At 34.5% G+C, this 25593-nt stretch overlaps 1 protein-coding gene across 2 annotated transcripts in view; it reads left to right on the forward strand.

Moving 5' to 3' along the window:
- Positions 1-25593, forward strand: part of RALGAPA1 (Ral GTPase activating protein catalytic subunit alpha 1) — a 115439-nt gene that overhangs the window by 76849 nt on the left and 12997 nt on the right. For both annotated transcript variants that reach the window (XM_065752798.1, XM_065752806.1), the window contains 2 exons: positions 7365-7523; positions 8725-8852. In XM_065752798.1, coding sequence (XP_065608870.1) covers positions 7365-7523; positions 8725-8852 — 287 coding nt within the window. The remainder of the gene's footprint in view (positions 1-7364; positions 7524-8724; positions 8853-25593) is intronic.

Below are 25593 nucleotides of genomic sequence, written 5' to 3' on the forward strand. Positions count from 1 at the left end.
TGCCTCTGGCAAACTTCAGTTATTAATGACTTTTTGTTCTTTTTGTTCAACTTGATGGAAAAAAATGTTGTTGTTCTTGAGTTCTAGCTTCTCACTGTCACATCTTAGGTTGTTGGTTTTTGTTTGTTTTTTAATTAAAAATATTTCTCCTTGTGTGCCTGTAGTGCTGTGTCTTTCCTGTTCTTTATTTCATTAAGTATAGTCAGAGTAATAGATTGTTAGTGATTTATAAGAGTGATTTAAAAGATAATATGACTAACTTTAAAACAAGGTCGCTGCTTTTGTTCTAGTATAGAGCAATATATATTGCTACAATATATGCTGTTAACTGGCTTCTGTATGTTTTGAACAGAAATTTGATTTAATGCAACACAGCTTATAATTGTGGCATATATTGTTTGAATTAGAGTATTACAAAGTGTTGGAAATGAGAAAGATGGCTCACAATGAAAATTAATTCATTTTTCCTCAAATAAATTTCAAATGCTGTAGGCTTCAGAAGAACACACAGAAAAGATCAAGTGTCTGTTTCCAGGAGCGTTCTGAATCTGTATATAGCTGTTCTGCCAGACAAGGTTCAGTGCTGGTCCAGGCCTCCTGTGATTTAACTTGACAAAGTGTCAACTGGACTTTTTAACAACTCCAGTGTGCCCCAGGCCCATTTCTATCCTCTATCACAATCTCTTTTCAGTAATGAGGAATATTTGAGGTCTGTGTGGATATGTCAGTGCAGTATATATCATAAGATTGGAATTGTATTTGTAGCACACTGCGGATGGGCTGTTACCAAGATCCTTTATTCTGTGTGGCTTTCTTTCCTCTTCTTCCTCTACTTTTGTTCTCTGTTTGTTGAAAGCCCAGTTTCCCAGTGAATGAAGGCTTGTCAGCCAGTATTTACATCTCTCCTCCCTTCCCTAATATCTTTTGATCCATTTCAATCAAATTTAATAGAGACAGGTTGGAAAGTATTTATTTTGTTTATGCTCAATGAAAATAACCTAAGTAAAGGAGTAAGAGAGACTGTTTAGTGCTGAGTCCTACTTAGCAGGTAAAGACGGTATGGAAAGAAGCATTAGACATCAAGGAACCAACACCAGAGATGCAATAAGTGTCATCCCAAACTAGAAAAAAAGTCATCAAATTTGAATCTTAAGAATCATCAAATTGGATCAGGAGTCATGAGTAGAAAAACAGGTTTAGAGCTTAACTCTATTACCGATTCTGGAACTACTTGTACTGCTTACACTGTGAACAGGTCAGACAAAAATATATTTTATGTCCAGTGCAAGCTCACACTTGGTAGAATGGACTTCAGAATCCCTATAGTTGTGCTGAGCACAGGTACTGTTCATGACTTATAGATAAACTTGAGTTTTGAGTTTCTCTGCAGCTCTTTCATGTACTTTCTTTGTTTTATTCAAAGATAATAGAAGCAAACTTCCAGTACTTGGCTTAGAACTGTTGCTGTTTTTGTACTGTAAATGTGCCTAGAGGTGCATGATAGGTCCATTTTATAAATGGAAATCAAATTAAATTAAAACAAAACTTCTTCCTGCCTGTCCAGCTACTGTAAACTCAAGATTCTGCTGTTTCAGAGGCCAACCCAATTTTAAACTTATTTTCCATCCATCTTTACAGAGTAGTAAATAAAACTTTTAAATGTCTTGGATACCTCTGAAGCATTTGTTACTGAAGACATGAACAGGAGCAAGAAAAGGCGTTAATTCAGGAATCACAAATGAAAATGTGGATATATAAAGGAACTTAACATTGAAATGCATTTCTAAAGCATGTACTTAATTTAAAAATACTGAATTGAAGATTTAATACCAATAATAATACCCAATTAGTTTCTTTTAAAATTAAGAGTTAGATTAAAAAGTGTTTATAAATGGCTGACAAGGACAAACTTTCAAAGAAACTGACAGAGTTTAATGAAGTTGTGAAGACTCAGTTCACAGGGGGGAAAAAGCTCATATTTGTGCCTCTGCCTTATCACCTGTCTGGCTCCTCCTTCCTTAGACAGATAGAGGACTGGAGGCATTGCGGGTGAGATTATACACAAGATGCATAAATAAGCAGTAGTAATGTTATTAACAATCAGAGCACTAATTCATCTTGGGCCTTGGCTGTATTACGATTCTAGTTTATCTTTGATGTCCTAAAAGAATTAAAACTCACATCATTTATAGCTAGTTTTTTATGCCTTATCAAGATGTATCAGGAAGTTGAATGATTATAGATGTAAAAAAAATATATATATAGTACCAACAATCTACGATTAAGTACACATTCCACTTAAAAAAAAAAAACCCTAAAAACACAACAATAAGAAAAATCACTACACCATAGTTTTTGAAATCTTGTGAAAAATTCAACAGGAGGATATGTATACTATTAGCAGAAGTGTTTCCTACATTTAATAGGCAAAACTAGCTGTAGTATGCCAGTACTTCAAATGTTTCTGCTCCTTCTGTTCTTTTCATAATGAACACTTTCATTTTTGAAGTACATTTTGGGATGTTGCTGTATCAGAAGAAAATATAATAGCCTTTTTTCTCCCTCCTTTAGGTAAGTGAATATTAGAAATTACAGTAATTTTGGCAAGAGTTCAAGGGTTAATGCAACAGATAAATAAAAGGAATTTTTTGTAAATTGAGCCCTGCATTATTTCACTTGTCTTGCCTTTCCAAACCTAACTCATTTAATTTTAAAAAGTAAATACTTAAATTCTTCCTGACAGTGTGCTTTGCTTTTACTATCGTTTATTACTTCAATTATACTTGGTATCACTTAGAACAATCTGCCATTTGGAAATTTCAGTATAGCCTGCAGCTTAGTATTAAGTCTGGCTGCTATTGTAACATGTACAGTATATGACACTAATGTATCAAAATTAGATTTGATCATCCCTCCTGGTTATATTTATTTCACGTTTCTTTTGTATTCAGTTAACATAAATGTATTAAGAGAGCTGACACATGATGATGGCTGTAGAGTAAGAATATTTTAAAGTATTTTGAGTTAAATTTGAAATTTCAGGTAACCTTACAGTTGGTCATTTCTATATATTTATTTTAATGGAGTTTCAAAGCAAGCCTAAAAAAATCTGTTCATCTCTGACATTTCCTCAGGCTGTCCTCCCGTCAGCTCAGGTTTAAAATTGGTAAAACAGAGCTCTTAATCTATTTCTCATTGCCACCTCTGTGGATCACCATGGATAACGTGACCACTGTGCCTGTCACTTATGCCCATAGCCGGAAATCATGTTTAATTTGATACACTTTTCTGGATTCTTACATTCATTTGATGCTTAATGCTCTACTCTTCTATGCAACATTTCTTGCAATATAGCCCTTTTTCTTCTTCATACACACAACTAAAATGTATCCACTCTATCCTAAACTGCTCTATTGCTTGCTGAACCTTTCATTCTTTGGGCTTGATACTTCATCCTTTAAGTATGCTACTGTAAAAGATATCTGTCTTTTTATTGATTCTTTGTATTTACTCACCTCTATTTTTTGTATTGCCTTATACTTCAATGATTAACTATCTAGAGCTGGATCTGAAGTTAAACAATATTTAGTATTTTAGTATATTGGTATATAACTACAATTCCAGTGTTTCAGCTGTAGTGTATTACCAGTTACTTGAAGTATAACGTACTTTTAGCAAATTCTACTATTTATGTTATTTGAATCTCTAGTAAATATTTGTACTTGACTGCTTGCTTAGGTTTATGTACATACAAAGTTCTAAATTTAGGAAAATAAGCTCAGGAAATTATTTTGAAGTTGCAGTGGCTTACACAACTGCTGGCAGAGTGTTTTGAATAGCCACTGACACAGATTTCAGTCTTGTTACCTGCATATTCTGTTCTTTCCTCATCTGATTCTGCTAGATAACTGTGGAACCACACTTTCTTCTTGACAAACTACATTCTGTCTGTCCTGTGGATTCAGTGCATGGAAACAGTTATAACTCAGTACCTTTGTACCACTTGTGCTCAGGGCAGTGATTTCTGGGATGCTTCCAATTCAGACATAAGGAATCCAAATTAAGTTCAAAGGGGTCAGATTTGACCCTTCTGTGGTGTAATAACTACAGTGTATGATGGATTCTCCTACTGTTTGCTGTGATTGCAGGAGAGCTTTGTGGCAGAGCAGTCTTCAGTTTCAGGGTCATTGCAAAAGGAACTGAAAAATGAAGAAAAATTGAAATTATTCTTCCTAAAAAGTTCATGTAAAACCTAGCAGACCATCTAAAGCTTTTTGAGACAATTCCAGGTATTGGATCTCTTCCATGAATAAAATGCATTCATCAGTCAAGTTATAACTATTCAAACTTTTTTGTAAGGATTACTTACTGACCATAATGAAGTCATGTGAAAGAAGCAGTAAGGAGCTCTTCTTTAAGGTCAGAATTCTTTCTGATCTGCTCTTGAAATGTGAAAAGAATTACCTATCCAAAATTTAATTCTTCTCCAAGCATAAAGATAAAATAAGTAACATCCAGTCCTTTATAGCTGTATATTGTCTTGGTGCTATCCAATGATGGAGCACAAGGCATTGAGCATAGTTTTGATTTTGAGTAAAGTGCATTTTGTTATAAACCAGCACATACAGTTAATACCATCATTTACCTACTTGTACCGTCTAAGTATGACTCGGTGCATTGTGTGTCACAGAAATGCCATTCTACACATAAACTAAGTCTTTGTCAAATCATTCTTGAGAGAACTCATGAGATGAAGGACAGCTGACAGAGCTTGGAGCTCAGTGGAATCATCCAATTCATTGTTCTTTTCTTCTGAATAAGTTAGTGTTTTTAGCCTGGAGTGTATCCTCACACCTCTATGGGAGTAATAAAGTAAACTTCCAAAATGGAGAGAAAAATCACTTATTGCTTTAGTACACTTGGCATCCTGTATTATGTGCTCATTCTCACTGGTCCTTGTGAATAACTGCACTATAGACTTTTATCACACTTCAAAATCTATGTCATTCTGATTTGCAAGTATACATCAGTAGCAATGTTCCATATCAGTAGCTATCCTAGAAGTGCAAGAATTGGTGTCATGTCTGATTAGCTGTAGGTACTACTAACAAATACACAGGGACAATCTTTGGTAAATGAAACTCAGGGACACCCAGAAACTGTACTATCTAAACTCAATATGTTTAGGATTTTAAAGCTGTTTATTTGGCATGTAGTTTGTTTCTATCCGTTGTTTGAAATGTAACAGAGCAAGTTTATTGTCTTTGGGTCCAAGGGTGATAAGTTGTCTTCCTAATTAATAGTTCAATATTGCTGTATTAAGAATGGTACTGTGAAGTGATGAGTGTATTTGTGATGGGTGTTATGCTTTTTGACAGTCAGTTCAATAATGGTGCACTATACCTGAATCTAGGATCACAGTGTTTTTTTCATATTCCACAACATTTCCTATCTGAGCCTATTAGTTTCTCTTTGATAAGGCTGTCTCATTCTTCCTGAACTCTTCACCTGTTTCGGAGTGTGGGCCTAGCAGTTCCAAATACCCTTAAGTCATTGTCATATGTTGATGGACATTTTGACTGTCACTTCACCTCAGAAGGCAGAAATTTAGGCCCTCCAAACGGTTCTACAGTTTGTTGTCTTTTACAACGTGTCATTGTAAACTTGACACCAGAGTTTCTGCAGCTGGTGTTCTTGTGTTCAGTATCAGTTGTTCAGGTTGCTGCCTGGTTTTGTTCTCATCTAGTCAAATAAAACTTGACATTCTGAATGCTGTTATAACCAGCTCTTCTCTTGGTCTGGGTTTACGGTTGGCACGATAGCATATAAGTGCTGTTCAAAATAACTCAGCCATCTACAAAAGAGGAAAGAATAGCTCACTTCAAAGGAATTGCACTCATTGTTCATTCAGTGTATGCAAAATAAAAGTCGAGCATCACAGGATGCATGGCACTGATGCCATCTGTCCTTTGCCCGGTCTGAAATTAAAGAAAAAGCTTTAATTGTAGAAATACAGTGCTGCTTTTCAGTCTGATACAATTCAAAGCCAGCAGAGAACAGAAGCATGTTATTTTCTTTTTTGATTTGTTTTTGTAAAGACTGCTATTGATGACCAATATAAGCCTTCAGATAAGACAAAAATAGTGTTCCAGGAGACTTTATAATAGAAACAAGCAAATATTTGAAATGATATTTCTCTGGTGACTGTGTTTAGGTTTTCCCTTTATTTAAAGTACAATCATATTACAAACAATTAATACTGAAAGTTGTTGCTTTTTTATACAAAACAATGCTTGGAAGTGTTTAGATTTCTATCAACATTACCTGTTAACAGCAGTTCACAGTGCTGTCCTTTGAATAACATCAAGACAATTGATTGATGAACTCAAGTTGGCCAAAGCTGTGCAAACAAACTGAAAACTGTGGATAAAGAAAATTGTCAGCTATATCTGGTGATGCACAAGGAGGAAAAAATGAGCTTCCAACTTGAATTTTCAAATATGGGCTTTAGTAGAAGGAAACTTTGTCTTAAATAATCTGAATTTATTGATCATTATACATAAAGCCTCTCTCCATGATGTTAGCAGATGTCTATTAAATTGTATTGTTTTGCTGAAAGAGCATTTTATAAGGCTTCAGCTTATAATTCAGATAATTCCGAAGCACACAATTTATTCCTTAGTCTGGTTATATGATGACTACTGATGGTACAGTACCAATTTTGAGAGTCTCATTCAGCCATTCTTATCAAGTTTTTGTGTAATTTTTCATGAACTATTTTCGTTTGTGAGGAGATGGTTACTTTTAGAAAGCTATGCAGGTTTCATGGGAAATGAACATTAGTTCAGTTGATCTAGGGATATGAAAAATGTAGTAGCTCTTTTCCTTTAAAATGATTTGTGTTTCTGTTGGCCAGTTTAGAATTTTGCTACAGTGACAAGGTTAAAAGAATGCTCAAATAGATGTCTTTTAAACAGATGTTTATATGTCTATTTTTAAAATTCATATGAAATTTAGTAGTTTACTGCCTGTCTATGACAGTCTTGAAACCATTTTGGTAAATCAGATCGAATAACTTGGCATTCTTGAGGTCAACAAAATTTTAGCTTTTTTTAGTCTGTATGGACATGTTTGCTAATTTAAATAGTAATTGGCACCAATGTATAGAAATCTATAGCAAAACCCAGTACTATGACTGAGAATGTGAGAGAACTGTAGTGTAATTTGATTATTTTATTCCCCTTTCTTTATTTCTTTTTTGTATTTTTTATTTGTTTTTTTCCTATTGAAATAAAAATATTTAGTATAGCTGCATGGATACAGAGCATATTTAAACAGATGCTCATTTATTTCTGCTTTTCCAGCTAAGACATTTAGGAAATGATGAAGTACACATTGTTTGGTCCGAGCATACTCGAGATTATAGAAGAGGAATCATTCCAACAGAATTTGGTGATGTTCTTATTGTTATCTATCCCATGAAAAACCATATGTTCAGTATCCAGATCATGAAGAAGCCTGAGGTAAGGCACGTGGTGGGCTATGGGTTTCCTTCATGTGTTTATCACAAACTGAGTTCTGTTTTGAATGTGAGGCTTTGGTGTAATAAATTGATTCAGCACAGCAATCTGTCTTCAGAGCTGACAATTGCAGTGGTAGGAGGAAGCAGGTGAACTCAGAACAGTGCATAGTAAGGAAAGTAACCTCAACCTGCAAAGGCCGGATCCTATCTGCTAGCATCGTAAACTGCAAAGAAAGCTACAATATTCTGCTTAATAATTTAAATTATAAGATAGTTGGAAATTTTCTGTATCAAATTGGTACATGATTGTGGCTGGTAAATCATAGCCTTCTCGAGCTTTTCCATCCACGTCATATTCTCCTTTCTTCTTCTCAAAGCCAGTTTTCATCTTCTCCTGGACTCCACGTAGGAACATGAAAATTAGGTCAGCAAAGCAAAGACCATTCAACTCTTAGGTATATGGTGTCTGTTCATCAAATGTCCGGGCTGTCAGTGTTTTAAGACCGTGAATGCTGACTGAGTAAAAGTCATAATGAATGCTTGTACTACAGAATTTTTCTCTCTGTCACTAGCCGTAACTTTCAGTGCTTCAAATACTAAAATTTTCTTAAAAGTGCTGAAATTAATAACAGAGATATAATAGAAGTAGAAATGTATGAATTCATCTATGTGATAATTACTTCTGATGACAGGTATGAAATGATACCCAGTACATGGTCTTGTTATTATGAGGTTGCTTGTATTTGAATTAATAAGTGTATTGTTTTCTTCAGTAGCTTAAGCACGTGTTACATTATGAGGGACAGGAAAGGACTTGACTCTTAAAAAGGAAAAGGACTGCTCTTGCTTATTTTTGCCTACAATGTTGTCATCTGGCCTTGCAACCTCATAAACATCATATACATGACTATTCTTTAGATTTTGGCAGTGAATTTTGAAAATAAATTGATGAGATGTAGTGTTAAAATGGTTGCTTAGTATTCCTCAAATACTGTGTTATCTGATACCAAGGATATCAAGCAGTAATATGGCTGAATATTTCCCCAAAAGAAAAGGTCTGTCACGGAGCACAATAACTAGTCTGATTATCTAACAATGAGGAGAAAAAAATAATACACTTGGGGACTCTATTGTTACTGTTGATTGCTAATTGTTACAGCTTACATCTTGCTTTATGTTGAATTTCTTAATTTTTTATTCAGGTTCCATTTTTTGGTCCACTCTTTGATGGTGCTATTGTGAATGGAAAAATTCTTCCTATTATGGTTCGTGCAACAGCTATAAATGCAAGCCGTGCATTGAAATCTTTAATCCCTTTATACCAAAACTTGTATCCTTTCACACAGGTGGTTCCCAAAGCATATACATTCCTCTGCAGTTCTACAGCCATCTTCTGTCACATAAAACCATGACATCTTCATATTTTGTCATTTTATATTTTTGTCAGATTTAGGGAAAATGTTTTCAATGTATTATGTTGTCATTGACTTAAAAAGCATAGCAAAGCACTGAGATAAAGGCCACCTTTTTAATTAAGCAAAGAATATATTCAACACTAAAAAGTCATTTGTTTCTGATATTTTATGGCATGCTGAAGATCTTATCGCTTTGTCTTAAAACAATTATTGTAATGACCATTTTGTGGGTAGCCTTCCTAAAGCAACAATTTCCTGGTGTTAGTAATCTTTTTCTACTAAAGGATATTAAGTATTTCCCCAGTATTAAAATTACTTATCTTTATTTGCTAGTTCCAAGAAGGATGCCAATGCTGCTTTCCTTCAAAATGAGAAATTAGTTCATTTTTCTCCTAGGGATTTTGTTATTCAGCTCAGAAAATAATATTGTCAAAATGAAGTGAGTGTTATTTGCAAAGTCATCAGAAAAGGTTATCTCATTTTTTTGGTTGAAACTGAAATTGTAGTATTTTGAAAGGTCTTCTCTAAGGAGAATAGATTTATGAATCAGAAATTAAAAAACAAGGTAAGTCAGTCTCTGCTTCTCCCCTTCTTATGGCTGAGTTCTGTTCTGTTCTATAACCATTACTTAAAGCAAGAATGTACTGTTTTAGTCTTCATAAATTGAAAGGTAAGTTTAAATTTTGATCAAAAAGAAATTCTGTGCCTAGTTTCTACCCACGCTGAATATATTTGTATTTTTCATGTGGTATATTGTTGCTGCAACACTATTTTTTAAGGCTGACTGTTAATACTCGTGGAGTATGGGATTTGTTCTCCCTTTAGATATGATGAAGTGGACTTAAAGATGAGTGATGGATGGGGTTTGGTGTGATCACAGTAAATGACGTTTGTGCCGTGTCTATAGATGACAGATGTTGATTCATGGTATTTTTATGTTCAGAAAGGTCCGATCTTTTTGTCATTACTCAAGTGGCTTAATCAAAGAATTTAAAATGTATTATCATCATTATACCGTGAAAAGTGATGGCTTATAGCATTATATTGATGTATAGTGATGAGCAACTGGAAAAAAATTTACTTTTAAATAGCAAACTTTCAGTGCTGAAAAATATATCCACAAAATCATGTATTTCAGATTCCTTACAGAATATACAAGTTTTTATAAATTCCTCAGATGTAGCTTGCCAACTTAGTGTCTAAGAATTGGACAGGTCCTAAGAGCTGTTTGTTATATGTTCATTTATAATTTGGTTTTCAGTACTTTTTTATACTTTTATCCATTCACTGCATGCCACTTATGACATTGCTTCCATAAAACAATTTGTATGCGTTCCTTAATATGGTTATCATGGTAACTGTGGAAAGCGTTGACTATATTTAATATTAGATAGCATTTGTTGGTGGGTTTGTGCCCCTTAATATGTTCATCATGATAACTGTGAAAAGCATTAATTAGCTATAATATTAGATAGTATTAGTCACTTGGTAAGCTTACTAAGCATCAGTTGATTGGGCACTGATTTTAAAGAGTTAAGTAGTCACTGGAATTGTTTTTCTACCTGACTTTGAGTATCTTATACTCACTGCTTTGTGTAGTACTTCAAAAATTAATCTGAGGCATGAGGACTTCTTTAAAAGCTGTTGGCTTGGAGTGAAATGAGAAAATAATTCTACAAACTCCTCTGGCCTGAGAGGAGTCAATTGATTCTATAGGTGACAGAAAATAAATAAATTAATTAATTTCAAAATTTAGCCATCTTCTCTATGGCATAAAAACTCTTGAAGAAAAATGTCATGTCAGTGCTTTAGGTGTTCAACCCATTAACACATTTGATGTCAAGAAAGAATTTTCCTCAGATAAGAACAGCAAGGACTAATAGGAGTTTTCTATAACACAGACATGATCTCTTAACTAGGAATATTTGAAAATTGAATCCAGTTTGTTTTTGCAAGAGAAGGGAATTGAAGATGTTGAGGATTGTTCTTGTTGTTTGCCACTATCTTCCTCTGGCATGCTTTAGCTATGACTCTAGTAGATTTCATGTTTATTGTGAACTAAAGGGGCTGGGGACAGGAGGACTTTATGGTCTGTGGTTAAGTAGTGTTTGTGGAGACCTCTCTAGATTTGATGACTCTTGTGGAAGACTGAACTTACCAAGGAATTAAAAAGAGAGCTCAGAGTGGTGTAAACAATACTTCTGAAGAAGGGGAAAATAGGAACAGAAAAGCCATTTTTCAGAAGCACACCAAAAACAGAAATCAGCCTAGAAATCTGAAGTTGATAATCAAGGCTTCTCACTTGTCCAGGAATGTAATTGTGTCAGTGAACAGCACTTCTCAACTGATCTGCTTGAAATTAATTTTTATTTATCTCTGAGTGTCTAATATACTGGACCTGTATTGTTAATTTTGTAGGAACTATGATTTAATTCAGTTTAATGTGGATCTTGGGGAATGAGAATACTTGAGACTTCTGTTGAATGCATTAAGAATTCAAACCCTACACTTGTGTATCAACTCTCCTTTCACTAACACAGTACACCGTCAGAAACAGGAAATTTCAAAACCAGTATCGGTGTACAGATATCTCTGTTACTGCAAGGCTGTAGTTCATTTCAGTGTGCTGTAGAATACTTGGTAGACATTTTTCGACTCTGTGTCGAGTTGATATGTAGATCTGTGCTTATGTATACTTGAAGGAATATTTACAACGTTGTATTGTAGATCTTTGTAGGGAAAATGTGTCATGGTAAACTCTTGATTAAATTAGTTGTGTGTTGATTTGAAAGCATACGGCATATTAAGAAAGCGGGATTGAAATGTGCCCTCCTACTTCCAAGGAGCATTTATCAGTCCTTTGAGTCGGTGCTTTTTCTAAATGTAGACCTGACTAAAAAAAAAAAGAAAAGAAAAAAAAACAGTTGTCATTTGTAATCAGCAGTGATATTCATTCCTCTTCATGTAACCTGATTGCAACTTTTTCTTTATTGCTCTAGTCTGTTAATCATGATGTGGCAATGGGTACTATGTGTGAATAGTGTAATAATGGTTGCATGGATACAGGAAATTCTGCTCATCTCCTTTTTTATAGTCTGCTCCAACTTTGAGAGTGTATTGTGTGATCTGAAGTATCTTCCTGACATTGAAATACTCGCTCATTCACCTTCCTGTTTCTGATGTTATTTTGACACTTCTGGTAGCAAACTTAAATATCTTTTGTTAATAATTTTTAAAGGTTTAATCTGCTCTGTTTTTATTGTTTGCTCAAAATACTATAATAATGCATCAATAGTGTAGTATTTTAAGATTTAAAATTTACTTCATCTGTCAGCAGCTATCACACAGGCATGGCAGATGTCCTGCTTTGACTTGATGCTTGCCGTTTTCGTTGCTGGGGCTGGATGAAGAGAGAATTGCCATTATGGATTCAGTTTCTTTGTTAATTTGTGGAATCTAGTTTTTCCTTCAAGAGTTCTTCAACCCCTCACTGTCTTTCAGTGGACTTATTTTTATGTAACAGTACGCTTTCACCAACAGGCAGCATTAGTTCGCACACAGTAACAGATGACACACTCAAAGTACTTGCATTGTCTTGCTAATGAAGCAGCAGTACCCCCTTTTCCATCTGTGTGTTTCTTCTCTTACATTTGTCATTGCATTAAGAAGGGCATGCATACCTCCTGAATACACACCAACTGCATTTATGCTGGAAATGCTGCTAAGGCTTATAACTGCAGGTGTAATGGTACCAGATGTTGAGAACAACAGTCCTCACTATGCTGTACTGTAAAAAGGCCATTTTTAGGGGGTAATTGAATATTTTTTGTTTACTGATTTCTATGAAAGTTTCTGATAGGATTGTTTATATTAATGGCTTCGATATCAGAGCACATTGTTACATTCTGAATTTAGAAGCTACTATGTGTAGGAAATAGATCAAAGTGAAATATTTTGAGATTTATATATAATGTACATATAAAATATATGGACATTTGCTGGAACTTCCTGGAGTCAGATGGATGGCAAAATGTACACAAAGATAATGTTCTTTATGTGGAATTGTCCAGTGATCCAAGTAGTTAAAATTATGTTTATCATACAGCAGATCAGGAAAAATACTAAAACCTCATGAGAGTGAAATGTGAAAAAAAACTTCTCTGTTACTTTGTCTTCCAGAGATTAAAGATATTTACTCCATATGATATTTAACAAAACAATCACTACTTTACAAATACAATAGTATATTTCAGGGATTTCTTAAAACTTTCTTCTGTATTAAAAACTCTTAGCATGGAAGGAGCTTTCTTAGTACTGAGATGTCCCCAACAAAGGGTTTTATTTGAAATTGAAGCATATTTATTTATTATGTCTGCTTGATTATCATTTGGCACAAGATAGAATTTTAGACACCAGAAAATTTGTATTAAAAAAATAATCTCATTTCTAATGACATACAGTGAGCAAAGAGTATGTTTCACATTATCTGGCCACATTTAATTAAGCATATATTTGATTTTTTCATAATAGGATTTGTGAAGGTTTTGGAGGTTTCTTACTAATACAGAAACTCAGATATTAAAGCTAGAAGGTACTTATTTTGGCATTTTTTTCTTTTTTTTTTTTTTAAATACTTTGTAGATATTACTTTATATACTTCACAACAAATAATTGAAGATTTCAGGAATACAGTGAATATTTATCCCGCCCCTGAGTCATACTATTGAAGCCTTGTTTGATATAAGTTCAAATAAGAGTCATGGATGAGTTCATCATATGACCCTTTCTGTCTCTTCCAGGAGAAAATAAGAGTTATTTCTAGAATCTATTTTACTGTTAAACAGTGGATGTTTTTTCAAGTTCAAGGAAGAATCACAAGATAAAGAAAATGGTATTCAATATTTCCTTTACTTTGACATCAGTTTTTCGATTTCCCCATGTCCTATTTCAGCTGACAGTTCTTTTGATCTTCTTAATTCAAAATATAGTTAATTAAATGCATGCGTACAACAGTAAAACAAGAAAAACTGATGATTTCCCAGGAATTTGTAAATATGAGGTTGTTTTAGTAGGCTGTTCAGTTATTTCAATTTCAAGGGATAATAGTTTCTCTTTGCATTTTAAGGCTTGCATATAAGAGGAAGGTCATCTGTATGTGCTTGTGTGACATTTTGTGGATATGTAATGATAATCAGGTTTTCTTTTTTCATGTTTATGGATTTTTTTCCCCTGAACTAATTCATCTAATTAATGTTTTTTTCCTTTGATGGCACAAAGAGATTTGAAGGAGAAACTGCTGTAAGAAACATGCAGAGTACCTGCAGGATTTGGTTTCTTGTAAACTATGGATAGTGAAAGTACTCAGAATGGCAAACAACTAATGACAAAAAAAGCAAAATGAGCAGTCCATAAGTAAATGCTGCATTTAAGAATGTTCATATTCAAGATTAGTGCTGTAGTATGTTCTACTGAAAATTGGTGCAGTTTGAATGTCTCCTGTAAAGAAACTGTATATATAATGGCAATATAATTAGAATGGTGCAAAGTAAGTTTTGTGTGGGCAATAAGATCACTTTGAAGTTTTCCCCATCGAAAAAGGGCCAAATGAAAAACCAATGAAGATTCCAAAGCATAAGTTATTTATGTTCATTAAGTATCATTAGAATCCTATCATAGGAATACCTTACCTGACTATATATCTAATGTTGCACAGTAAATGAGGCAAGTATTGACTGACATATGCTGCTTAAATCGATCACCTTGACAGCCAGAATTACAGTAATCTGTCAGTGTTAATGACTGTCTTTCAAGCTTTGATACCTCTCCTTCGCTCATCTTGTCTTGCCTCTCTTCTATTTGAAGTGCATTTTCTTGCAACCTCTGGTTTTGTCGGGGTAGGTACTTTCGTAGTGTTTTTTTGTCCCGAGTCCAATTTATTGCCTTGATCGTGCAATTAGACTTAAAATGCAACACCAGGGAGCAAAAGTGTTCCAAGTAACAATTGGACCTCAGGGGTAGTGCAAGCCTGTTCTCAGCCGACATTTATTAGTTACCTGTTGAAAGAATAGGATTGTTTTGCCATGAATAATTCCAAAACACCACTTTAAATGCTTTTGATTTTAGCCACTAGAGACAACTGATTGAACCAACATTTGTGATAGGTTTTTAAACTCTTGCCTTAGTTTTTGTATACAGACATTTCAAATAACTGATGGAGTACCTTTCTCCTGCGTTTTCATGTAGACACACGCATCATTTCAGCTAGTTTTCTTCATTGGTCCTTTTCTTCTGAATAATGCATTTTTAATACTAACAGTGAATTGAAACTGAAAGCTTGTGAGCACTGCTTCTGTGTTGCAGTGTAGTGTATTCTCATGCATAGAGTCCATTAATGATTTCTTATTTTGTAAAACATACTATGCTTTTCTTTAACAGCAGTTCTGGATTTTTATCTGTTTAGGTAAACATATTTTCTTCAATAATTTTACTGCTTCTGGTCACACAAAACCTGCTTTCTCTACCTAGCTAGGATACTGGCAGTGCCTGTTAAAGAGCTGTAGCACAAGCACTTGGGTTTAAGGGTAAACAACTGTTGTGATTATCACATCAAGACATGATAATTTGGTTTTGAATTAGTAGCATCTTTATTTATTATTTATTCTCCCCAGGAATGTATGAGACCCTCTTGGAAGTCATAAAAGAGCGAAATGTAAAATAATACAAAAGTGATTCATCCTGCAAACACTGTGTTCTGCTAATGATTGCTAAGAGTGTTCTGTTGATGGAGACAGTTTGAGAGGGATTCAGATATTTTTGTATTGTTCAGAAAAAGTATATTCTAGGGCTTTTTTTACATCTGCATTCTTTCATTAATTTCATTTAGCCATCTTAAGGGGCTGGGGAGATCTACTGTTTTCTGTAAAAAAAAAAAAAAAAAATTTTAAAAGGCTTGATTTCTGTATAAAACATGGGTAGGCTTATTATAGTGACATGATTTAGAATAAAAGGATGTCAGTGGGCTACCATGAAAAGCACTGAAAGTGCTTTCTCAGCCTACTAAAACTTCTGAATTTAGATCTGTCAGTACAGATGGCTCGAGGGAGGGGAGTTCATTGTAACTGTTTCTTTTTAAGGTAGGAAATTTGGGGTATGTTGTAAATCGAAAATTAGTAGAGCAATTACTCCTTCATTATAACATGCATTTTTAAAGTCTGCATATCCCTCTTTTAAACAAACAGAACAAGAAACAAACAAACAAACAAAAAAAAAACAAAGAAAAAAAACATGAGAAAGAAGGCTTATATTCCTTAAACTGCAATAAAGGAGATAATCTAGTTCAATCGTATGCAGAGTAATTGCTTTGTACATAACATAACACAAAATGACAGGTTTTTTAGTTAATACCTACTTAATTAAACATTTAAGTTAATACCTTATTAATTAATTAAACATTTTGGATAACAGAAGCCCATTGTTAAAATGTTAAGACTCTTGCCCTCTTAAGGTGTTAAAATTCATACAGATTCCTTTGATAGCTCTCAGATGTCTGAGAATAAAAGGAGAGAAGATTGAACATTTTATTTCTCACTTTTCTGGGGCTTAAAGTAAAGAATTAAAAAAAAAATCCACTATTTAAACCCTGTTTTTATTTTGCAAAAGAGAGCATTGTTTGTTAATGTAATCTTTTTCTGGTCATAAATTCAGCCCTAATAACAGAGAAACTGTTTGATAGTTTTGTATGCTAAAACTCTGAAAACTTGATCTATAAAAGGATAAGTATGTACCATTGTGTATGGTTGATTCTGTCATTTAAATTGGTGGGAAATGTGGGAAATTATTTGTAACAAGCAAAACTGGCAAATACTGGTGTCCGTGAGATGAATAATATAGTGACAAACTGTTCTTACATCATTCAGTTGGGGCATAGTTCTAGTGCTAACAGAAGGATTAGATGATGATATGTACCAAACAAAAAACAAAGAGATAATAGAAACAAGCTCATTGGTTGTCTTTGTTCTCTAACAAGTCTCCAACAAGCCTGTTGTCACTTCCTGAGAGTAAAGGGTTATATGTATTACCTGTGAATATGTGAAAATATCTAGCTGGAATATACTCCATGTAACCATATTCACTTACTGAAGAGTTCAGAATTAAAGAAAAAAAAATAAAGGATGTGCATATATAGTGCATTCTGGATGTGCCATGGATTTAGTAGATAAAAAAAAAAAAGAAACATAATAAACCAGCATAAAGCAAGGATTAAAAGTTAGCATTACAGTAATTGGAATTACCATATGGTAGTTCAAAGAATATGAGTCCTAATCATGGCCTGGCCAATCAAAGTAATTACAGTTTACTTTCTAGACATTAGAAAAAAATAGTGTAATTGCTGATTAGCTGCACTTGAATAGATCTTTGGGTCACAAATGTATCTATTTCCTTCTGAATGCTTCTTGTTCTAAACACAGAAGAATGCCGGGTATTAGAGAATCTTTTAATTTCTGCTTCCCAAACCATACTTACCATCCATCTGTTCTTGCCAATTGTGGAAAAAGGTCAGTTTTCAGCAAAGCCATGTATTTCACAGAAGGTATGTGAACTGAAATTTCACAGGGGACATGATGGTTCCTGATTCCTAGTGATAAACCTTTGGGGCCAGCAGGGTTGGCATATGGTTCAGCATGATATGAAGGCTTGGGTTCCCTGGCTTCACTTCTTTGGCGTGGAACTGATAAAACCTGGCTCTTAAGTATTGTTTCACTGGACACCAATCATGGGCAGCAGGGACTGCCCATTTAACTCTCTGTGGGAAGGAAGCCCAGACTGCATTCACAATAGTGCCATTGTAGTGTTGCAAACTGCTCTCAACAGCTTGACAGCACTAGGGAGGAGGGAGAAGGGGCTGATTTACTAATTGCTATTGAAAATAAAGCAAGAGGAAAGTAACTGAAAATTTGTTTTTGTTTTTGTCGTTTGAATGAAAGATGCCTATGCCGGTCTTCTAGTTCTAAAGATCACAGACTTTGCTACCATCCAAGGAGTCTTACAAGTAGATTATCTTGTGTCTTCACTACAGCAGCCCAGGGTAAAGATAAAACATTCTGTAGGTAGTTGTAAGGTTCATTTAAGCGCAGATCGGAATTAAAGACAGAATTTCTCGTTTGCAAATTATCTCTGTTACTGTGTAGTGTGGAATTGCAAATTAATTTGTGTCTATATCTGTTGTCTTTTACTGGACAACATTTAATATTATTTTATATCTTAAATTTTACAGTTTTCGGACAAGTCTTTCATCAACGCTTACATCTATATATGCAGAGAGTATTTAAGACAGAAATTTAAACTTTTGAGTGTATGAGAACAGTGGACTTCTGCATCCATTCAAGTACTTGAAGCAGAGGCAGTTTTGCTTTTGTATTTTTATATGCATGAACCTTGATTACTGGAGTTTAAATCAACATAACACTGAGTGTTGGGAATAGGGATAAGCCCCTCTCCCCAAATCTGGAGTCAGTGCGTGCAGCAGCACTTCCCTCTGGTCTATATATTATTTTAAGCTGAAGCAATGGTTGAAATGGCTGAGCATCTCTCCCTGGCACGTTTGGGGCAGTGCTCTTAATAAACTTCGGCCCTGTGCCTGGTCGTGTCATTGCTTCTCCTGCAGCTTGTCTGTAACGCAGCAGTGCCGCATTGGAAGCATTTTGTGAGCCACTCTGTCTGCCTCAGGGAGCCTGCTTCCAAAGCAGTCCTGAAGCTGGGTAACTGTGATGGTCTGTGAAATAATTAACACAACACACCTTCTAGTTTCATTGATTCTTGTCTGGGCAGTGTTAGTAAGACAAATCCTCCCTGGAAGGTGAAGTGGAAATTCTGCCTACACGAGAGCTTCAGCACTGTACCTTCACTGTTTTATTTTCACCTCCATAGCCTGTTCCCACAACACAGGCTAGTGGGAGATGTTTGTAAATGCTGTAATTAGTCTTCTGACTACATCACAAGTAAATTTAATGAGTAATCTGTTACAGTCTTAAGGTATTTTTCCTTCCTACACTGTTAGTCATTTGACCTTACTATTGTTCACGCTAAATTGCAATTCAGGGTTTGTAAATTTTGTATGGTAGCAAAACTGAGACTTTCTTCTATATGTTTGTGTTAATCTGCTGCTGCTATATTTCAAACAGATAATTCATTGAATCCCCATTCTTCCTCTTACTGCAGAGAAGATTATATTTAAGTCAAGATTAATGGATAGATTCTGATGTTAAAACCCAGTCTCTGAGCCTGACGTTCCCTAGAGGCATATAGTGCATTAGTTTAAGCCAATATGCTGCTTATCATAGATGCTCTGACACTGTCTTGAATGACAGTTTACTGTACTTTGTTACTGCTTACTCTGGTAATAAAATCACTATATTGTGTTCTTGATAATTACAATATTAAATAGAAACTTAATTTGATTACTGCACATTTAGATACAGATAGTTCTTAAGTAATTGCCCACTGTAAAATTTCTGATACTCATTTTTTTTTCTCTCATGAGGTGTGTTCCGTCAGTGTGTAAGCTTAATACGTATTTAATTCACCTTAGCTGAAAAACTGATGAAAAAGTAGATCACAATGGGATTTTCAGTAAAAGGCAGTACCTTTTATCCTTTTTTTTTTTTTTTTCCACTTGAACCTTGTTGTTCTAAGGTCATTCCTTAAGATGCTTTCATATGCCAAAGTCCTTAGAACAGAATAAGTTTCAGGCTATACAGAGTATAAGAATTCAATAAATATTGTTAATTCTGAATTTTTCACCTTACCTTGGAAATTGCTAGAAATCTGAGCATCAGTAATTTCTTTTTTTTTTTTTTTCCTAAGTTGATCAGAACTAGAATCCATTCATTTTAGTAAGCATAATCTGAAAATATTTTGGTATGGTTGTCTTAAAATGATAACTTTTTATGTATTTCTTATATAGTTTGATTCGAGATAATATTTATACAAAATGTGAGACTTCTGTTAAGTCCATTACACTTGCAGTTTAATTCTACACATCATTGTAAGTGCCTTTTCTAAAGGAGCTTGGTACAAAGTGGTTACATTTTTCATTTCATAATTGAGTGTTTTAAGTGGTTAAGCATAGTCCAAATTTTATCTAATTCCAGTTTGTGTTAATGGCGCTACACTCACACTGCTTTAGCACCTGTTATGGATTTTGAGTCATCTGGCAGCCCGTGGGACTTAGATAAAGAAGTACCAGGTGTCCTGCCTGTCTCTTAATTGAGACGCAATGTAAACAATATAGACTTGGCAATATGGTTACAGGAATGGATTAAAGCCTCGCTTTGTCTGCCCTGATGAATCACAGCTTTTTCTTCACAGAAGATGTTATAAACCACTGAAGAATTTAGTTAGCTTTAAGATCTGATGGAACAAGATAAAAAAATAAACAGTACATCAAGGATGTTCCTAGAAGGACAGTACTGGGTTTTCCAATGAAAATGTAAGCGTCAGTTACAATTCTTCACAATAATTTAGCAATTTTGAAAGTGTTTACACAGTAAAAATAAAGATTCTTACATAAATCCAGATAAAGTCAATGCATTTCCATTTATAATGTGGTGGGAAACTAGGCAGAAAGCAATACATTGACACAGAAGCACAATGTGGCTGCGCCTTTGCCTAGTGTATGCTTGCCCTTTTCATCATTTTACTGTAGTATATCTATACTGGCATTAATCACCTTTAACTGTAAGATTAGTACTCTTAAAGAAAAAAGTTTCTAAATGGCAAAAATGTATGTTGTTTTAATTTACCCCCAAACTTTCAACTTATGAAAACATATTGAACTTTTCAGTAGCATAAAAAATAGCATGTAGTTTTAATTGTATTCATTTAAGGAATTACACAAGTAAATGCATTAAAAACAATTTTGAAAATCTAGAATGATGAGATTAGTTTGTATGAACTTATCTGTTATTTATTTCAATATTTTCATCATGAAGATATATACCTCAGAAATTGCCTTGGAAAACCCTTTGGCATTCACAATTTGTGGTGAAAAAGATTTTTGTTAAGGATGCTAGATGCTGCAGTTTATGTTTACTTAAATTCTGTAATCTGTTTGTTACTCACTTTTAATACTGATTTTGTTTTTTTAACGAGATAAATATGTGGCTTTGGATAACTAGCACTGAGTCCCTTCCACAGTTTTAATATATCTTCATGAAATGTTACTTAGAAATTTGCTTTAAGGATATTACAGTGGGTCCTCTGAGTTTTATGTTCCATTTTATGAGTAAGGAAATAGATTGTTATGTTTTGCAAAAGTGCTGTCACTATTATTAAGAATGGTTTCTCTGAGGGAAAAAAAATCACCGATTACAAAAAACTGTAAGATTATTCACCTTTTCAGTAGTGTCAAGCATTGTAAATTTTTTTTTCTTCTCTTTAACCTGAAAATCTTGCATTGGATATGAGAGGCATAAACTGAATTCTTTATAAATCATCAGTGATGTGGATAAACTCCAATTGCTTATGCAGACACTGCTTTCATTTGCTGCATATCTGTGTAAATAGATGCGCAGAGCAAAATATTTATGTGCCAATTTTCAGTATTGGTACTATTTAAGAAACAGAGAAGAATCCAGGCTGACTTTGAGAAATAAGTTGAGCTAAAAGAAGTTACAGTTGGGAAAAAGAATCTTCATGTACCATGCAAAATAGATGTGGGAATCACTGAAGTGCATTAAGTAGGTGCTGTTTCTACAGAGTCACTTTTCAAAGTAGAACAGAACTTTAACTATTCCTCTCAGTGTGGCCAGTTGATACTGATCACCCACCAACATACAAAAGACAGCTCGTTGCAGGGCTTCCAATGCTGGATCGATAGCATCCCAACTTACATCCTTAATTTGAAGAGCCAACAAAAACTGCAGATTGTTGTGACTCAGTATGAGTTCAGCTGATGTGACAAGAACTGAACAATCTCTTTCTTTCAGAGTGAGATTTCCCAGAAAAACAAACTTCCATTTCTACAAGTATGGTGGTCAGGTTTTGTCAAATTCTGCTTAGGTTTTAACCTTGTTTTTAACCTGTACTTGCTGTCTTTTTCTGGACACTTCCTTTCACTTTTTTTTCTTTAATGCCAGAAATTGTAATGTGCAAGGAAGAATCCGCCTCATAAGATTGTTGCTTTCTTCATTCTAAATACCTCAGATTGTAGCAATTAATTCTGTGGGGTTTGCACACCTTTTCAGATCAGGAATCTAGGAGCTTAAAATCTCCTACCAAGATCTGCAATTTATTGCACCTCGCTATTTTTATTTTTATTTATTTATTTATTTTCCTTTTGTCTTTAATATCCTGGGAGCTTTTTTGACTGTTGGCAATATTGCAAATAAAATATTGGGGTTTTTTTTCTGGCAAAGAAGTGAGCTTCTGAATTTGATGAGATACATGTAAACAAAAAAGGTGCCATCTTATGAAGCTTTTCTTAGAACATTGTTAATCTCTTTTATACGTTGTATATTCAGTCAAAAAAAAAAAAAAGAGAAACCTCTTACAGGTTTCCATTGATCCTACAAACAAGTATCTCTGGGTGGAAGACTTTCATTTTCCAGTTAAAAATGGAGCAGTACTTTGGCTTCTGCTTGTCTAAATTGTTTTTCAAATGCCTGACTTGTACTCTCCACAATCATATCAATATATATTGACTTCTGAGATGATTTTGCTAACAGTTGAAACTGCCAGGGATGCAGCTGTACATGTATTTCTAGCAATAGTTTGTAATTTAACCTGAAAAGATCCATTGTGCTATTTAGAAATACATTCTCTGGCTTTTATTCTAAAAGATATTTCTAGGCAATCATCAGAAGATTCTCTTTTTCCTAGCAATGGAATCAAAGACTCTCAGATTCTGCATACCGTCAGTGTTGTGATCACATATACACTGTGACACTAATACACTGTTATATGGTGATATGCTAAACAGGTGTGCACATATACGTATATATAAGCATCAGAAAGGAAGATTTATTCATAAAACTTTCATAAAGGTGCTTGATATTTTGATTTTTGTTCAATTTGAGTGAGAGACAGTGATGGGGATAAAAAAAGACGAAAAAAAAGCCTACATTTTTACTCTATTTCACGGACCTTTTGGAAATTCCATTCCTTTTGTTACAATTCTGATTTCTAAAAAAACTGTTGTTTTCACTTTACTGAGCTTGACCAGCCCATCAGTTAAGGGGCTAGAAATACCTGCAGCATTGTTGAGCTTACAGCTTGAAAATTCATAGTTGAGTATTTCCTGAACTGTTGTGACCTTGATGTCCTTTAAATCATCCTGAAATTGTACTGAAGTCATTTACTAAAATGCAGGCTGTGGCATGACATTTGGTTATTGTATCTGAAATGGTAGATACTTTCTTTTGACAGGTGGAAAATTACAGGTTTTCTGCCATTGATGTCTTTTGGTACTTCACACATACAGTCATTTTAAATTTTTTTGAACAAATGACATTCTGACCTTTCAAAGTGTATTTGCAAGCATTAGAAATCTTTCTATAACCATTTTTGTATATTACTGAACTGTGCCTTCAACCTTTCTGAATTTTCGGTCTTTGAATATGTTCTTCAGCATAATCTTTCTCTCTAGAAGCTCCTTAGGAAATCTGTTGTGATAATACATTATCTCATGCCTCTTGCTCCTGCCTCTGTCTGTTGAACAGAGTTAGGTGTTTCTTTGCTCATCTTACTTGTGCTGTGCAAAGAGTTTGGAAAGTGTGCTTACTGGTTTAGGTCCCACACAAATACAACAGGAGGTATCTCAGTAGTTATATCGATCACCTAGGAAATGAGAAAGTGGTTTCCAATTTTGAGGCCATATCTACAGCCTCTTACAAGAATGTTGTTCTAGCCATTGGAACTGAGGGCATTTTGTAATAGGTACCCTCGATTCGCTGCTGAAATTGCTCTTTGTTTCATAAAATGTCCTCATCATCACAGGGAGAGTACACGCTCGTCTGTATAGAGAAGTGGTTACGGTACTTCACTGGGAGGGAAGAGTTCCTGGGTTATGGCCCCTGCTCAGGAAGTCTTTGGTGCTGATACAAGGATTTCTTCTCCAGCCCTTTTGTAGATGTAGCACATCTACATCAAAGTTGCAAAGAGCCATGTTCTTAATTAAAGTCTTGAGAATTTGTCTCTGTGGTGAAACTACTTTTCCTTCATATTTTCTCAGCTTCGGGTTAAATGAAATTCTAGTATTGTTACTCCCTGTTACTAATAATAAATCTGTTCTTTAATTGTTAAATACTAGATAGGTTACTTGCCTCATATATATTACTCAATTTTAAAGCTTACAGGCTGATTTTTTACTGAGTTTAGAGAGATGTAAATACAAATGGAAAAAGTATAGTTAGAACGAGATGATAAATCTCTGGAAATGATTATGAATAGATTAATTCAACATAAGGACTTGAAAGATGAAGATAGTACAAGGGGCTGGGCAATCGGAAGTACAGCTTATGGAGATTACATGATAAGAATTGCAAGAAATTAAAACTTGTGACAAATACTTAGAGATGTGGGTAATTAGGAAGTAGATTTCCTCATCGCATGGGAGGGTGACAAAAATGTGAATTAAAAATGGATCTATGAAGGAATTGTTTTGAACTTGAAGTGAGGAGATGAAGATGTTGGATGAAGATGCATGAAAGAGAAATATTTTACTTGTATTATCATGGCAATGCAGAACCATAGACCACGTATGAACATGATCATAGATAATAGTCTCATTATACTGAGATGCTGTACAGACTAGGCAAATGCTGTTTGTGTCCTCGAAGTTAAAAAGCTAAGTATAAAAATGAAGACAAAAAATGAAGGAGGATGCAAAACATAAGGATATGTGAAACAGTAGTGAGAACTACGAATAGCTGTGTGACCTACATGCCAACAGATGCTATAAGCCTTCCAAGATGTCTTCTCCAACATTTTGATCAAATTGATCAAATAGTTATTGGCTACAAAGTTGAAATATGTAACCTGCATTCATGCTAGGGAATAGCAGATTGAAAGTGATATCTGAAGAGAATGCCCTGTCAAAGGGGGATATCCTGGAAGTGATCTCTACAGTTCTCAGTATACAAAAATTCACAATTGTAATGCAAATGAAATTTTAGTTGCAATGACTGCAACCTGAAACCTGTAAAGGCACAGTTTCTGTGGGCTTTTTTTTGTTGTTATATTGATTGTATATTTCAGGACTATAACTTCTGAAGAAGTATAATGAAATCATTTCATAGAATCATAGGGTTTGGAGGGGACCTCAAGAGATCATCAAGTCCAACCCCCAAATCAAATCTTTGGTTGCTTTATTATGCTTTTTTTGTGTTATATCTACCAGTTTTTAGCTGATAGGTATGAGTGACTGTCTGTACAACTTACGTATCTTACATTTTTACCCTTCTTTGCCAGTTAGCATCTTCTATAGAAGCAGAAAGCTTATGGAACAGTTAGTCTGTGCTTAGTCACAAACTTTCATCTTTAGTCACTAACTGATTCTTTCTCCACTGGTTGTCTGTGTGTCCTTCCCATTCGTCTTAAGTGGGATGCCAGTGGCAACATCCACTCACAGCAAGAATGTAAGCTTGTATTTCCACTGTT

Source organism: Cyrtonyx montezumae, unplaced genomic scaffold, assembly GCF_038088225.1.
Source record: "Cyrtonyx montezumae isolate F1298 unplaced genomic scaffold, pur_monq_1.0 scaffold_10, whole genome shotgun sequence".
Taxonomy (NCBI): domain Eukaryota; kingdom Metazoa; phylum Chordata; class Aves; order Galliformes; family Odontophoridae; genus Cyrtonyx; species Cyrtonyx montezumae.